Here is a 16,323-nt window from a genome sequence, read left to right as displayed (position 1 = left end):
TCTCCAATCACGCTATGGAAAGTATACTTTGAAAGAGCTTTACTTGTAAAAACAAGAGGCGAAGCCTTCAAGGCTCACGTAAGAAATCGACAAACAGTAACACAAACTCAATCACTTCGTCACACATACACACACACACACACACACACACACACACACACACACACACACACACACACACACACACACACACACACACACACACACACAGTAAGCGGCATAGGTGACACTGTGCAAGAAAGCGAGACACTAGATCTAGATCTGAATGGCCGATTTCGAAGAAAAACTAGTCTCGGCCCGCTCATAATAACAATGACCGAGACTTTCAGTAATTCCTTCGCGTGACGTCTAACCCTCTTACGTCATAATGTGACGTCTTCAAATGTTGTGACGTCTTCAAATGTTAAAGTTTCTACCACAGACCATAGGCATAGATGATACATACATACGCACGCACGCACTCACGCACGCACGCACAGACAGACAAAAGTTAGCATCGCATAGGCTACACTTACGTGAGCCAAAAAGTCAATTTTAAGGGGCTTATTGTCCGTCAGGTCTTAATTGCCAATATTGGACATGAATTGGTTTATACGATTCGAGTTTTTACGCCCTCACGGCTTTTGATGTATGCGTGTTTAGGTGGTATCAGCCATCTGCACTTATGGTAGAATGACCAAGATCTTTAACGTGCCATTGTGGTGACACGGGGGTGGGAGATGGATACCGTCTCTGGGTCTGCGCATAAAGTTGACCCGTGTCCGTCCTGGCCCGGGCCCGGATTCGAACCAGCGACCTTTCGACTGATCACAAGTCCAGTGCTCTACCACCTGAGCTACCCGGGCCCCCGCTTTGCTTGTACTTCATTCAGGTCGTCTTGTAAGGAAGTGCTCAAAAGTGGCCCTTCTAACTGGGGTGGCTCAGATTGTCGAGGGAGGGGCCACGGTGCGTGAAATACAATCCCAAAACACACCACATTAAAGGTTGTTCGACCAAACTTTAATGTTGTCGCCATAGTGCTGCCTTAATGTTGATGTGATTTTACCTGCAAGGTAGTTCGAAGGTCATTTGACGTGTGAAAAATGTGTCGACGGCGCTCGTAGTACGACTTTCATGGCCGTAGCGAGTGGAGAACGCCCTGTCTTTGTCCACACACTCACTCTGGGGACCTGAAATAGCAATGAACGACCAGCCATGTTCACGGCTCTCAACTCCTTATGACCTAAGTTATGTGACAAACTACTTGTCTCGCATGGGGCGGATTAGGGGGGTGGTTACAGGGGTTCCGGCCCCCCCCCCCCCCCCCCCCCCCCCCCCTCGGCTGTCTGTGAATTTTGTTCTTGTCTGTAAAGCCGGGGGTAATTGTTTAATCAGGCTATGAGTTGGATAAGATCATATCATTTTATAATGTGTAAAACTAGCATAAACCATGACTATTGTGTTGGGGCTCACTAGGCTGAGGTGCACGAACCGAAAGTAGGTGCCACACAAACGGGAGAGTACAAACCGTAGAGTCTGATTGGTTGAAATCACAACACATCTCAGGCAATGGCAATTAATCCAACACTGCAGGTGGCTCTCGTTTGGGTGGTAACTTCCTCGTGCAACTCGGCCCAGGAGCAATCCCAATTGTTCAGAAAAAGTCTGTGTAGTGCTGTGATCACTAAGGATGGGTGCCGTACGTCGTGCAACGTAGCAACCTCCGAAAACGGATACACTGGACACTGCAGGGACGGACGAGGGGGTGGGGGTGGGGGCTTTGGGCTCAACCCCCCCCCCCCCCCGCCTTTTTTTTTAGCAGCAATAGAAACAAGAAATAAAAACAGATTGAGCGATTTCTAAGCCCAGATAGCCCCGTTTGGCTTCTTGGACCCAAACAAATTCCAGGGGGGCATGTCCCCGGACCCCCAAAGGAATCTCAGTCGCTTAGCTCATTCGTCTAGGTCGCTTTGCTCCCTTTACTTAGCCCTCCTCCCTCCCCCTCCCCCTCCCCCTCCCCCAAACAAACTAACTGGTCCGGCCCTGCACTGACAGTTCCAGGTTATATGAACATGCAGGGATAATACTTCGCGTCACCTCCGTTACGGTTGTACCAATAGGACTGGGTGGTTGTCTCAGGAGGGGGAAGAGCTGCTGGCGCTGGGCAGCCCGCTCTGGAGTTAAGCTCCACTATGTTCACGTGGTTGTCAAACGGACCGCACGCGCTGATCGCTTCTCTCAGCGTGCTGCACGTGTCGTTTGACCTTGCCTTGTCCGTGTTGCACAGGATGCGCATACACGTGACGTACAGCTGCAAAAACATGAGGAGGATATCAACAATATTCAGATTTTAAAAACAACATCTAAAAAACAACATTTAGACAAGATGTTTTGTATACTACATTATGTAGATTACGAGCAGTACATTAGCAATATTCAGACCATGTATATTGTATATTACACAATGTACATTACAAATGAGTTTATCAGGATTACTAAGACCAGATGTCGTGTATATTACACCACGTTGATTAAGATGAGTACATTAGCAATACTCAGATTAGATGTCTCAAATATTACACGATGTGGAGTACCCTTTTGCAATGGATTAAATGTCAAATGTAGATAAAGACGCAATAAGGAGAACATAGGTCAGAATTGTGAAAAGATTACGAATTGCCCAAAGTTGTACCTTCAACGGATTCATGTTGTTATTTCGCAGACATATTATCCTCGCGTTGTAGAGATTCTTGCACGCGTACATCCTCTCTCCCAGGTCGGGACACGCTCCTCCGATATCGACCGCTTCTTGACACACGGGGTCCCTGTCAAGGTCAAACAGGTCGAGTCAAATCATATCAAAACATCTGGTAAAGCTGGCGGCCTCCGATATCGACCGCTTCTTGACACACGGGGTCCCTGTCATGGTCAAACAGGTCGAGTCAAATCATATCAAAACATCTGGTAAAGCTGGCGGCCTCCGATATCGACCGCTTCTTGACACACGGGGTCCCTGTCCAGGTCAAACAGGTCGAGTCAAATCATATCAAAACATCTGGTAAAGCTGGCGGCCTCCTATATCGACCGCTTCTTGACACACGGGGTCCCTGTCATGGTCAAACAGGTCGAGTCAAATCATATCAAAACATCTGGTAAAGCTGGCGGCCTCCGATATCGACCGCTTCTTGACACAGGGGGTCCCTGTCAAGGTCAAACAGGTCGAGTCAAATCATATCAAAACATCTGGTAAAGCTGGCGGCCTCCGATATCGACCGCTTCTTGACACACGGGGTCCCTGTCAAGGTCAAACAGGTCGAGTCAAATCATATCAAAACATCTGGTAAAGCTGGCGGCCTCCGATATCGACCGCTTCTTGACACACGGGGTCCCTGTCATGGTCAAACAGGTCGAGTCAAATCATATCAAAACATCTGGTAAAGCTGGCGGCCTCCGATATCGACCGCTTCTTGACACACGGGGTCCCTATCAAGGTCAAACAGGTCGAGTCAAATCATATCAAAACACCTCGTAAAGCTGGCGGCCTCCTATATCGACCGCTTCTTGACACACGGGGTCCCTGTCAAGGTCAAACAGGTCGAGTCAAATCATATCAAAACATCTGGTAAAGCTGGCGGCCTCCGATATCGACCGCTTCTTGACACACGGGGTCCCTGTCATGGTCAAACAGGTCGAGTCAAATCATATCAAAACATCTGGTAAAGCTGGCGGCCTCCGATATCGACCGCTTCTTGACACACGGGGTCCCTGTCAAGGTCAAACAGGTCGAGTCAAATCATATCAAAACATCTCGTAAAGCTGGCGGCCTCCGATATCGACCGCTTCTTGACACACGGGGTACGGTCCATGTCAAGGTCAAACAGGTCGAGTCAAATCATATCAAAACATTTGGTAAAGCTGGCGGCCTCCGATATCGACCGCTCCTTGACACACGGGGTCCCTGTCAAGGTCAAAAAGGTCGAGTCAAATCATATCAAAACATCTCGTAAAGCTGGCGGCCTCCGATATCGACCGCTTCCTGACACACGGGGTCCCTGTCCAGGTCAAACAGGTCGAGTCAAATCATATCAAAACATCTGGTAAAGCTGGCGGCCTCCGATATCGACCGCTTCTTAACACACGGGGTCCCTGTCAAGGTCAAACAGGTCGAGTCAAATCATATCAAAACATCTCGTAAAGCTGGCGGCCTCCGATATCGACCGCTTCTTGACACACGGGGTCCCTGTCAAGGTCAAACAGGTCGAGTCAAATCATATCAAAACATCTGGTAAAGCTGGCGGCCTCCGATATCGACCGCTTCTTGACACACGGGGTCCCTGTCAAGGTCAAACAGGTCGAGTCAAATCATATCAAAACATCTGGTAAAGCTGGCGGCCCCCTTTTACGACCTCGGTTTAAGACTAACTCCCCGTTAAGATTTTGTTCGTCTCAGACTTTTGCCTCATTACCCTTGTAAGTTAACACCCCTTTTAGACTGTCTCCTTTGAAAGCATCGCATACAGCGTTCTGGCATCAGCACAAACAAGAACACCTTCATTTTCAATTTCAATTGCTTCAGTTCACCAACGACTGTATCTAACGCAGCTGACGGCCATTGTTCGGGGTAAATCAGTCAAATTCTGCCTTTTTAAGGTGGCTCAAAAGTGGCCTTCTAACTGAGGTGGCTCAGATTGTCGAGGGAGGGGCCACGGTGCGTGAAACACAATCCCAAAAACAGACCAGATTAAAGGTTGTTCGACCAAACTTTTACAATAATGTTGTCGCCACAGTGCCGCCTTAACTTTCTTTAAAAGTCGGATACGACGTCATTTAAGACTTTTATTGTAAAGAAAAACAAGTCCCGAGGCGAAATTAAAACATGTAGTCAATTTGTCCAACTCACAGAATGAAACTGAACGCACTGCGGCTTTCGGCAATAGCTGGCCAGTTCGCTCATCGCTTGAAGTAACAAGCCAGTACAGCGCAGTAGCGTAAAGCGCTCTACAGTAAAGCACGCTTTTCCCTATTATTTTTAACTTTCTGAGCTTGTTGTTAATTTAAACAGTACATAGTATGCTTTGTTCAGAATCAGGAAATTATAAAGTTTAAAATGAAATAATGTTTGGATCGATCACTAAAGTGTTGATATCTATTTCAATTTTTGGCTCACGTAAGTGTAGCCTATGCGATGATAAACTTTGTCTGTCTGTGCGTGTGTGTGTGTGTGTGTGTGTGTGTGTGTGTGTGTGTGTGTGTGTGTGTGTGTGTGTGTGTGTGTGTGTGTGTGTGTATGTGTGTGTGTGTGTGTGTGTATGTGATAGAAACTTTAACATTTGAAGACGTCACATTATGGCATAAATAGAGAATACTACATGGCTTGCTGTGTCGTACCAGATTTACACGAGTTGTTTTTTTAAATATTGAACTGCGAGCGAAAGCGAGCTGTTCACTATTTGAAAAAGCAACGAGTGTAAATCTGGTACGGAACAGCAAGCCATGTAGTATTCTGTTTATCCTACATACTGTACTTACGTGTATTTTACTGAAAATGTCCTGCATTCGAGGCAGCTAAATTGAAGACGCTTGTTTTAGAACCTCGATCTCTTCTAAAGCCTCGTGCAATCTATCACGTCAAAGCAAAGAAACGTCACTCTGAAAGTGTGGCGTGACGTGTTAGTTCTAAAGATTCATCGAGGGTAATTAGCGAGCGCAATTTGTGTTTCTATAATGACGTTTGTCTCGGTGACTTTGGCATTATAAGCAGTGGAAAAACAGGTCCCTGCCAGACTTGCTTGACATGACCTCATTTACATGATATACACACGTGTGATTTGAACGATTATTATCTCACGGGTGTCTCTCTCACGTATGTAGGATAAGAGGGTTAGACGTCACGCGAAGGAATTACTGAAAGTCTCAGTCATTGTTATTTTGAGCGGGCCGAGACTAGTTGGCAGTCGTGTCCCTGTAAGTAGGCTACATGCAGACAGACAGATCTAGATCTAGTGTCTCGCTTTCTTGCACAGTGTCACCTATGCTTACTGTGTGTGTGTGTGTGTGTGTGTGTGTGTGTGTGTGTGTGTGTGTGTGTGTGTGTGTGTGTGTGTGTGTGTGTGTGTGTGTATGTGTGTGACGAAGTGATTGAGTTTGTGTTACTGTTTGTCGATTTCTTACGTGAGCCTTGAAGGCTTCGCCTCTTGTTAGATTTAAACCCATTAATTACTTTTTAAGCTTCCAAGATAAAATGCAATGCTATAGTCTAGGCTTCGTCGAAGATCGCTTGACCTAAATTACAATCAATTTGATCGAAAAATGAGGGTGTCACAGTGCCGCCTCAACTTTCACAAAAATCTGGATATGACGTCCTCAGAAACATTTATCAAAATATGGAGACAAAATGTCCAGGGTATCATTCTCGGGAACTCTCATGTCAAGTCTTTTTTATTCTGAATCGCTCCACACACTCAACTCAACTCAAATTTTTATTGGCTTCAATTTTCATAGAAGAATTTGTCTTGCGCTTGGGAGAAAGTAAGAGTATAACATATAACAAGTCGCGTAAGGCGAAAATACAATATTTAGTCAAGTAGCTGTCGAACTCACAGAATGAAACTCATGAACGCAATGCCATTTTACTCGTAGCATCGTCAGGCCACCGCTCATGGCAAAGGCAGTGAAATTGACAAGAAGAGCGGGGTAGTAGTTGCGCTAAGAAGGATAGCACGCTTTTCTGTACCTCTCTTTGTTTTAACTTTCTGAGCGTGTTTTTAATCCAAACATATCATATCTATATGTTTTTGGAATCAGGAACCGACAAGGAATAAGATGAAAGTGTTTTTAAATTGATTTGGACAATTTAATTTTGATAATAATTTTTATATATTTAATTTTCAGAGCTTGTTTTTAATCCGAATATAACATATTTATATGTTTTTGGAATCAGCAAATGATGGAGAATAAGATAAACGTAAATTTGGATCGTTTTATAAATTTTTATTTTTTTTTACAATTTTCCGATTTTTAATGACCAAAGTCATTAATTAATTTTTAAGCCACCAAGCTGAAATGCAATACCGAACCCCGGGCTTCGTCGAAGATTACTTGACCAAAATTTGAACCAATTTGGTTGAAAAATGAGGGCGTGACAGTGCCGCCTCAACTTTCACGAAAAGCCGGATATGACGTCATCAAAAAAATGAAAAAAACGTTCGGGGATTTCATACCCAGGAACTCTCATGTCAAATTTCATAAAGATCGGTCCAGTAGTTTAGTCTGAATCGCTCTACACACACACACACACACACACACACACACACACACACACACACACGCACGCACGCACACACGCACGCACATACACCACGACCCTCGTTTCGATTCCCCCTCGATGTTAAAATATTTAGTCAAAACTTGACTAAATATAAAAACAGCATTCATATCACATTTCATGTATCACACACAGTAATCACTAGTATAAGCCTACAATTATCACATTTGTACCTGTATCATACATGCAAATAAATAGTATCACATTTCCACGTATCACACACAATATATACATTACATAACATACAGCAAGCTTCCATCTCCCGCGCCCCCCCCCCCCCCCTCCCACACATACATATCCTCGCACGTGCGTCGACTCCATACAAATGACATCATCAGTCCATTAACTAAAATGCACAATAACTAGTAGTGGGTACTTAATACTTAATACGTGCTCAACTAGACCAGTAACTAAAATAATAACAGAAACAAAAACAAGTCGCGTAAGGCGAAAATACAATATTTAGTCAAGTAGCTGCCCTTTTTCAGCAAGACCGTATACTCGTAGCATCGTCAGTCCACCGCTCATGGCAAAGGCAGTGAAATTGACAAGAAGAGCGGGGTAGTAGTTGCGCTAAGAAGGATAGCACGCTTTTCTGTACCTCTCTTTGTTTTAACTTTCTGAGCGTGTTTTTAATCCAAACATATCATATCTATATGTTTTTGGAATCAGGAACCGACAAGGAATAAGATAAAAGTGTTTTTAAATTGATTTGGACAATTTAATTTTGATAATAATTTTTATATATTTAATTTTCAGAGCTTGTTTTTAATCCGAATATAACATAATTATATGTTTTTGGAATCAGAAAATGATGGAGAATAAGATAAACGTAAATTTGGATCGTTTTATAAATTTTTATTTTTTTTTACAATTTTCCGATTTTTAATGACCAAAGTCATTAATTAATTTTTAAGCCACCAAGCTGAAATGCAATACCGAACCCCGGGCTTCGTCGAAGATTACTTGACCAAAATTTCAACCAATTTGGTTGAAAAATGAGGGCGTGACAGTGCCGCCTCAACTTTCACGAAAAGCCGGATATGACGTCATCAAAGACATTTATCAAAAAAATGAAAAAAACGTTCGGGGATTTCATACCCAGGAACTCTCATGTCAAATTTCATAAAGATCGGTCCAGTAGTTTAGTCTGAATCGCTCTACACACACACACACACACACGCACAGACAGACAGACAGACAGACAGACACACATACACCCCGACCCTCGTCTCGATTCCCCCTCGATGTTAAAATATTTAGTCAAAACTTGACTAAATATTATTTAGTCAAAACTTGACTAAATATAACAAGGACTGGGCACAACATTTACACGTGTGTGACCTACACACACACACACACACACACACACACACACACACACACACACACACATACACTCACACACACACGCACGCACGTATGCACACACGCACGCACACTCACACACACACGCACGCACGCACGCACGCACACTGAACACACACACACACACACACACACACACACACACACACACACACACACACACACACACACATATACACACACACACACACACACACACACACACACACACACACACACACTCACCCCCCAGAAATAACATAGTTGGCATGAAATCAGGGCCGCTCACAAGCAGCAGTGACAGCGACGGTCTCAGGAAACAAATAGTGCGACAAAACTTGGCAGACTTAAAAAGGCTAAGAAATAATTTGACTGAACGTTACTAGCACTAAAGTTCTAAATATTAACGATTACATTGTAATTACGAAACGGAGAGCAGTACGATTGATGTACTGCTTTGCTTTTGACTGTAAGTATCTTCCGGTGCATAATCTAATGACATTTCATTTAAATAAAATCACCCCCAGAAGTTATTTCAGCCAATATACTGTTTATAACTACATTTTTGTGTTGCACACACACACACACACACACACACTAACACACACACACACGGCACACACACATACACACACACCCACACACATACATACACTCACACACACACACACGCACACACACACGCACTAACACAAAAGCGCCGCGATCATTGAATAAAGCTCTAGGCATCTTAACTCAAGGGAAGCAACTGTGATACATGTTCACACATGGGTGCTACAGAGTTATGGTTGATGAAAGGATACTGTTGAAACACTGTCAGACGTTAGCTTTGGTTTGCTTTAGTAGTGGCAAAGAAGGAAAGGGTGTGACATGTTGTGCACATGTAGGCTACATAATTATGAGACAAATAAACCTGAAATAACAAACGTTTCGCGCACCAGCCTGACGGCTTCGTCAGACAACAACGAAGAAAACGTCTGTCACATGATGTCTGAATAGCACGGGTACGAACTTGCGGCAGTTTGTGACTCTACGCCCGTCGCATGTCCAATAGCCTTGTCGGTGGAATGTCATCAGACACAACCATTCTTTTGGTTGTTTGAATTCAGGTTCAACTGAACTATTGAGGAACAACTGTTTCACTGTACATCAGGAAAAATCAGATCCGCTCACAAGCAGGGCGACAAACCGCCTTGGCAGACGAAAAAAAACTGAGAAATCATTTGAGTTACTTCCCTTGTTTAAACATTTCATATTATTTTTAGTGAGACCGTAAGAAGAAGGATTATTTGAATATGGAATTTTTAATCTAACAAGTTCTTATATCAACAATTGCTTGTGGTACACTTAAAATATAAAATGGGTAAAAACAAAATTAGGTATCAAATTTGTTGTGTACTACTATTACTTTTATGTAAAGTATTATCCGTAACTTTAATACTTACTACTTATACATTTAAATTCAGAAAATCGGAATACAAAAAAGTAGAAACGAAAATAACTTTCATTTTTTGGAAGGTTCATAGTACTTCGTACGTATGAATCTAATTATATAACAAAAGGAATAGAAATGTTACCCATGTTGTGCGCATCTGTAATAAGCTCAACTAAGCTTAGTCACACCGCAGACGGTGGTTGCATGGGGAAATGCCTCCGCACTACTATTACTTTTATGTAAAGTAGTATCATTAAATTTAGTACTTTACTACTTATGCATTCAAATTCAATACATGCATCGAAACAAAAAAGTAGAAACGAAAATAACTTGTATTCTTTGGAAGGTTCATAGTACTTCGTACGAATGAATCCTGTTAAATAACAAGTCGCGTAAGGCGAAAATTCAATATTTAGTCAAGTAGCTGTCGAACTCACAGAATGAAACTGAACGCAACGCAACGCAGCAAGACCGTATTCTCGTAGCATCGTCACTCCACCGCCCGTGGCAAAGGCAGTGCACGTGGAATTGACAAGAAGAGCGGGGTATTCGTTGCGCTGAGGATAGCACACTTTTCTGTACCTCTCTTCGTTTTAACTTTCTGAGCGTGTTTTTAATCCAAACATATCATATCGATATATTTTTGGAATCAGGAACCGACAAGGAATAAGATGAAAGTGTTTTTAAATTGATTTCGAAAAAAAAAAATTTGATAATAATTTTTATATATTTAATTTTCAGAGCTTGTTTTTAATCCGAATATAACATATTTATATGTTTTTGGAATCAGCAAATGATGGAGAATAAGATAAACGTAAATTTGGATCGTTTTATAAATTTTTACTTTTTTTTTACAATTTTCCGATTTTTAATGACCAAAGTCATTGATTAATTTTTAAGCCACCAAGCTGAAATGCAATACCGAACCCCGGGCTTCGTTGAAGAGTACTTGACCAAAATTTCAACCAATTTGGTTGAAAAATGAGGGCGTGACAGTGCCGCCTCAACTTTCACGAAAAGCCGGATATGACGTCATCAAAGACATTTATCAAAAAAATGAAAAAAACGTTCGGGGATTTCGTACCCAGGAACTCTCATGTCAAATTTCATAAAGATCGGTCCAGTAGTTTAGTCTGAATCGCTCTACACACACACACACACGCACGCACACACACACGCACGCACACACGCACATACACCACGACCCTCCTTTCGATTCCCCCTCGATGTTAAAATATTTAGTCAAAACTTGACTAAATATAACAAAAAGAATAGAAATGATACCCAGGTTGTACGCGTCTGTAATTATCTCAAGTAAGCTTGGTGTAAGCTCGTGTCAGTTAAGTTCTAGTCATTTGACAGACTTGCAACCAATTTGTGACCAACTTTCAAGCGATTCCAGTCGGTAGCAAGTCAAATCAAAATCGCTGCGTATGTAAACAGCACAAACTCGCAAACTAGTTTTTTAAGCGGAGAGTCTCGCCAGACTTAGCCTTTCGGGATTGTCATTCAGCCTGTCATGAACGAAGGTTGTTTTGTTCATATTTTCACATGGGAAAGAAAAGATAAGCAGCAGTCTTTTTTTTTCTCAAGACATAATAGTGTATTTCTACGTTGAGCAGAAAAGCTGCTCGCGATGGTTCGTGTTTCGTCAACACGGCAGAAAGCGAAGAAACGAAAAACCCCGCAACACACTACATAAAGCCAACGGAAGACAACTTGTCTGACAACTGCTGAGGTTTATATGCAGAGTAACTACCCTTTGTGGGTCAGACCAACACCAAAGTTTAGTATTGAACGTAACGGCACATTCATACGATAATAAGATACGTTCTTTTTGTAGAAAAAGTAATGGTAACAAAAAGAATGTATATCAAATATCGTACATGTCGTGTATGTCTTGATCTGTAAGTAAGATGATTTGCATGAAAAATGGTAGAGTTTGTGGATTGGAATACTACAGAGTTATCTCACATAGCCTTTAATGTTGTAAGCGGGATTTCTTGTAAATTGTTCGCAAACTCTATATCCCATGATCCAAACTTACAAGATACTATTGTTACACGCACAAAATACACAGTATCTATTTTTTTTACTCTATCTTTAGAAGAATTTTAGCTTTTGATTTTGTTATTTGTCAATGTAAATTTACAAACTATTTTTTAACTATAACTATAATAAGTACATAATAACTCTGTCCGCGCTACGACCTTACCGTTCTCTTTAAAAGAGTATAATAACATAATGATCATTTTTAACGGGACAGTAGTACTGTTCCCATACTACCGCAAAACGTGCATCACACATACTAATTCATCTTCCTCTACACGTGAACTTGAAAATCATTATCCGAAGCTTTACTTCAATGTCAATGTCAATGAAATAAAACTTGCAAACTTTCTTTTTATCAGTATTGTAATCTGAATTTTAAGTTATGCTCCGGCTTTACTTGTAGGCGAACGGTATGTTATAATTATGTCCGTTATGTCCTAATGTTGTTAATAAATGTCTTGTAAACTTGCCATTTACATATTTATTATACATGTTGAAGGATGAATGATTATACATTGTAGACGGATGTATGTGTTTTTTTTCTTTTTTTTTCTTTTTTTTTTCTTTTATTACATTTAGTCAAGTTGATTGATAAAATCGTTTATTTAACGTCACTCTGTAAAAACATTGGCGACATTTGTCTTAGATTAAGAACACACACAGCCTCACAGGCACGCACACAAACTTTCCCTTTATGTACAGTGGTTCACCACCCTCCCGCCCCCCGCACACTCTCGCTCATCTAATTAAAAATGGTGTTGAAAGATACTTGGATAGAAAATGGTATTTTTAAAAGTTCTGATAAAAATATATAGTAGCTGTATGAGAAGCAATGGCGTCAGCCGCAGCAATGTCTCTTCATATCCAGGGACCAAGTGGGTGCGTGTGCATAAGTCCAGCGATAAGTTTGGGACCTTGCCACCCAAGGTCTTTATTAAAACTTAAAAGATAGCTTAATTTTTCCTTTGAGGTATTTGGCAGAATATTTCTATTTGAGTTTATAAACTGAGTCAGGGGTTGAAAGTGGCCACTTAGTCAAGTTTTGACTAAATGTTTTAACATCGAGGGGGAATCGAAACGAGGGTCGTGGTGTATGTGTGTGTGTGCGTGCGTGTGTGTGTGCGTGCGTGTAGAGCGATTCAGACCAAACTACTGGACCGATCTTTATGAAATTTGACATGAGAATTCCTGGGATTGATATCCCCGAACTTTTTTTTCCTTTTTTTGATAAATACCTTTGATGACGTCATATCCGGCTTTTTGTAAAAGTTGAGGCGGCACTGTCATGCCCTCATTTTTCAACTGAGGTTGGGGGAGGGGAGGGGGAGGGGGGTAGGTGGGGACGATGGTCACACTGTAGCTTCCAAGTAAACATGGGGTTTAATTATCGGCATACAAGTACTGTATAACATGTTATGAATAAATGGGTCAGGGGGTATCACATTGAAAAATGTTCATACGAAATCAATCAATACAATTATCCTATGGCATCAATGAAAAAAGTGTCTATATACAAGGTTGTCGTCACCAAGACTGAGACTGGTCTCAAAAACCGGGAAATCTTTAGATGATGCAGTTGTTTTTTATTTCAAACCCTCGAAGTATTCTCCCTTAGCGGCTACACACAGTTTAAGTCGTTGGACCCAGTCAAGAAATGACCGTTTGAAGTCGTTTTTTGGCACCTGGTTCAGACACTGGATAACAGCCGATCCGAGGGCTGATCGACTGTCAAATCGACGCCCAGCCAATTGTCTTTTCAGATGAGGAAACAAAAAAAAGTCACAGGGTGCAAGATCAGGAGAGTAGGGAGGATGTGGCAAAGTTTCAAAGTTTTCTTCCTCCAGGTACTCTTTCACCACCTTGGATTTGTGAGCAGGTGCGTTATCATGAAGTAATTTGATCCCTTTCAATCCTGTAGTTGGTCTGGCTCTCTTGTAGTAACGAACGATGCCAGCAAGAACTTTTTCCTTGTAGTACACCCCAGTGATGCTTCTGCCTTTTCGCGTGGTTTTTGAAAAATGACGCCCTTTGTGTTATAAAATATTGTGTATAAAACCTTCTTGCCGGAGCGACTTTTTCGCACGATCCGAGGGGCATTGGCACCTTTTTTTTATCCATGCTTTGTTTTGAGCTTTTCTTTTTGGCTCAAAGAAGTACACCCAAGTTTCGTCTCCAGTCACGATCTCATCCAAGCGTTTTTGATCACATCCGTCGTATATCTTGAGTAGCCGTTGGGCAAACGTAACCCTACACCTCTTGTTCTCTTCAGTGAGGAAATGTGGTACCCATCGCGCGCACACCTTTGTGTATCCAAGTTTGTGTTTTAAAATTCTCAAGACAGACGACGACGAAATGTCCAGTGTTTCGGCGATAAAATGACTGCTCACTCGGGGATCTTCATCAACTAACCGTTGCACATGGGACACCATTTTATTGTCGGTTACAGGTGGTTTCTTCACTTTTCCCCTTGCATCTTCCACAGACGTTTTCCCTGTTGAGAAATGCTTTGCCCACCGAAAAACTGTCGCGCGAGGTGCTGTGCCTGGGCTTACAGTTCTCAGCTCTTCAAGTATGTCACCGGCCGTTTTACCAAGTGCCGTTCTTATTTTGATGTAGGATCGAAAATCCTTCTCTGAAAATGTGCTTTTTGCCGCCATTTTTTAGGCCAGTGTCTCTCGCTTACATGACTAAATACACTGTATCTTTACGAAAACACAACGGATCACAAAGAAATTATGCACAATAATACGTCATGTACCAATCTTGATAATGACGTCATTTGTTATAAATGTCGTCATTTGATTCTGTGCAAAAAAGACCAGTCTCAGTTTTGGTGACGACAACCTTGTATAAACACCAATCCTTTGCAAACTTACCATAACAAGAAATTCCTCCGATAGGAAAAACACCCCCGTCAAAGCGACAAAGGGAAATAACCTTCTCAGTTGGTGGCAGTGAGAATGGTTATTTCCCTTTGACCAACGGGGGTGTGCCTCAAAAGAAAAGAACAGAGATCTTTAAAAAAGAACTTAAAAAACTCAGCTGTATACCTATCTCAACCAGGGCTTTTGTCGTTATTTAACCGTTTAATAACTGCCATCATTTCTTGCATGGTAATTTTCCCTTCCAAACAATCTCTTTCTTCATTGGAAAGTGCTGGGTGTTCTAAGTTTCCATCAATCGATTCATTTACCAACTGTGTGTCTCTTGTGGAATACAATTCTTCATAAAACACTTGACCTCATTACATATAAGGTCACTATCATGTATAACCCCGTTCTCAGTCTGTACAAAACACATTGCTTTCTGCACATAATTCCTTTTTTCCAGGTTACAAAAAAAATTGGTATTCTTCTCACCATCACAAATCCACCTGGCACGGGATCTCACAATAATACCACAAATCTCGCTTCTTCTGTTCTAACAACTGTACATTACTTTCATTCACCGAATTCTCCAAACATACAATCTCCGCAAGGATTTCTCTTTCTTTCCTATCACTTTCTCTTTTTTATGTGAGGCGTAGGAGATACATTTACCTCTTATCTCCAGCAAAATCATTAAAAAAAATAATTGATCATTAATCATCCACACCAAATCTTCATCCTCAATCAAATGTATATTATTTCTGTCATAAACAGGTACAGCATATTGTACACACACACGCGCGCACGCACGCGCACACACTGACACATACACACACACACAAACACACACACACACATACACACACACACACACACACACACACAGACACACAAACACACACACACACACCAGAAATAATATAGTTGGCATGAAATCAGGGCCGCTCACAAGCATCAGTGACAGCGATCCGCGACGGTCTCGGGAAACAGTGCGACAAAACTTGGCAGACTTAGCTTAAAAAGGCTAAGAAATAATTTGACTGAACGTTAGTAGCACTAAAGTTCTAAATATTAACGATTACATTGTAATTACGAAACGGAGAGCAGTACGATTGATGTACTGCTTTGCTTTTGACGTTAAGTATCTTCCGGTGCATAATCTAATGACATTTCATTTAAATAAAATCACCCCCAGAAGATATTTCAGCCAATATACTGTTTATAACTACATTTTTGTGTTGCACACACACACACACACACACACACACACACACGGCACACACACACACAGACACACACACACACTAACACACACACAC

General features: G+C 41.7%; 1 protein-coding gene across 1 annotated transcript in view; it reads right to left on the bottom strand.

The window, feature by feature from the left end:
* Positions 1-1,019: 1,019 nt before the first annotated feature.
* Positions 1,020-16,323, bottom strand: part of LOC138961005 (uncharacterized) — a 35,437-nt gene continuing 20,133 nt past the window's right edge. Inside the window, exons 7-9 of the mRNA XM_070332617.1 lie at positions 2,672-2,804; positions 2,077-2,290; positions 1,020-1,169 (exon numbers count right to left, since the gene is read on the bottom strand). Of these exons, the coding sequence (XP_070188718.1) occupies positions 1,042-1,169; positions 2,077-2,290; positions 2,672-2,804 (475 nt within the window). The 3' untranslated portion in view covers positions 1,020-1,041. The remainder of the gene's footprint in view (positions 1,170-2,076; positions 2,291-2,671; positions 2,805-16,323) is intronic.

The sequence above is a fragment of the Littorina saxatilis genome, linkage group LG3, assembly GCF_037325665.1.
Source record: "Littorina saxatilis isolate snail1 linkage group LG3, US_GU_Lsax_2.0, whole genome shotgun sequence".
Lineage (NCBI taxonomy): Eukaryota > Metazoa > Mollusca > Gastropoda > Littorinimorpha > Littorinidae > Littorina > Littorina saxatilis.
The sequence above is the reverse complement of the archived record's forward strand: the minus strand, read 5'-3'. Positions and strand labels throughout refer to the sequence as shown.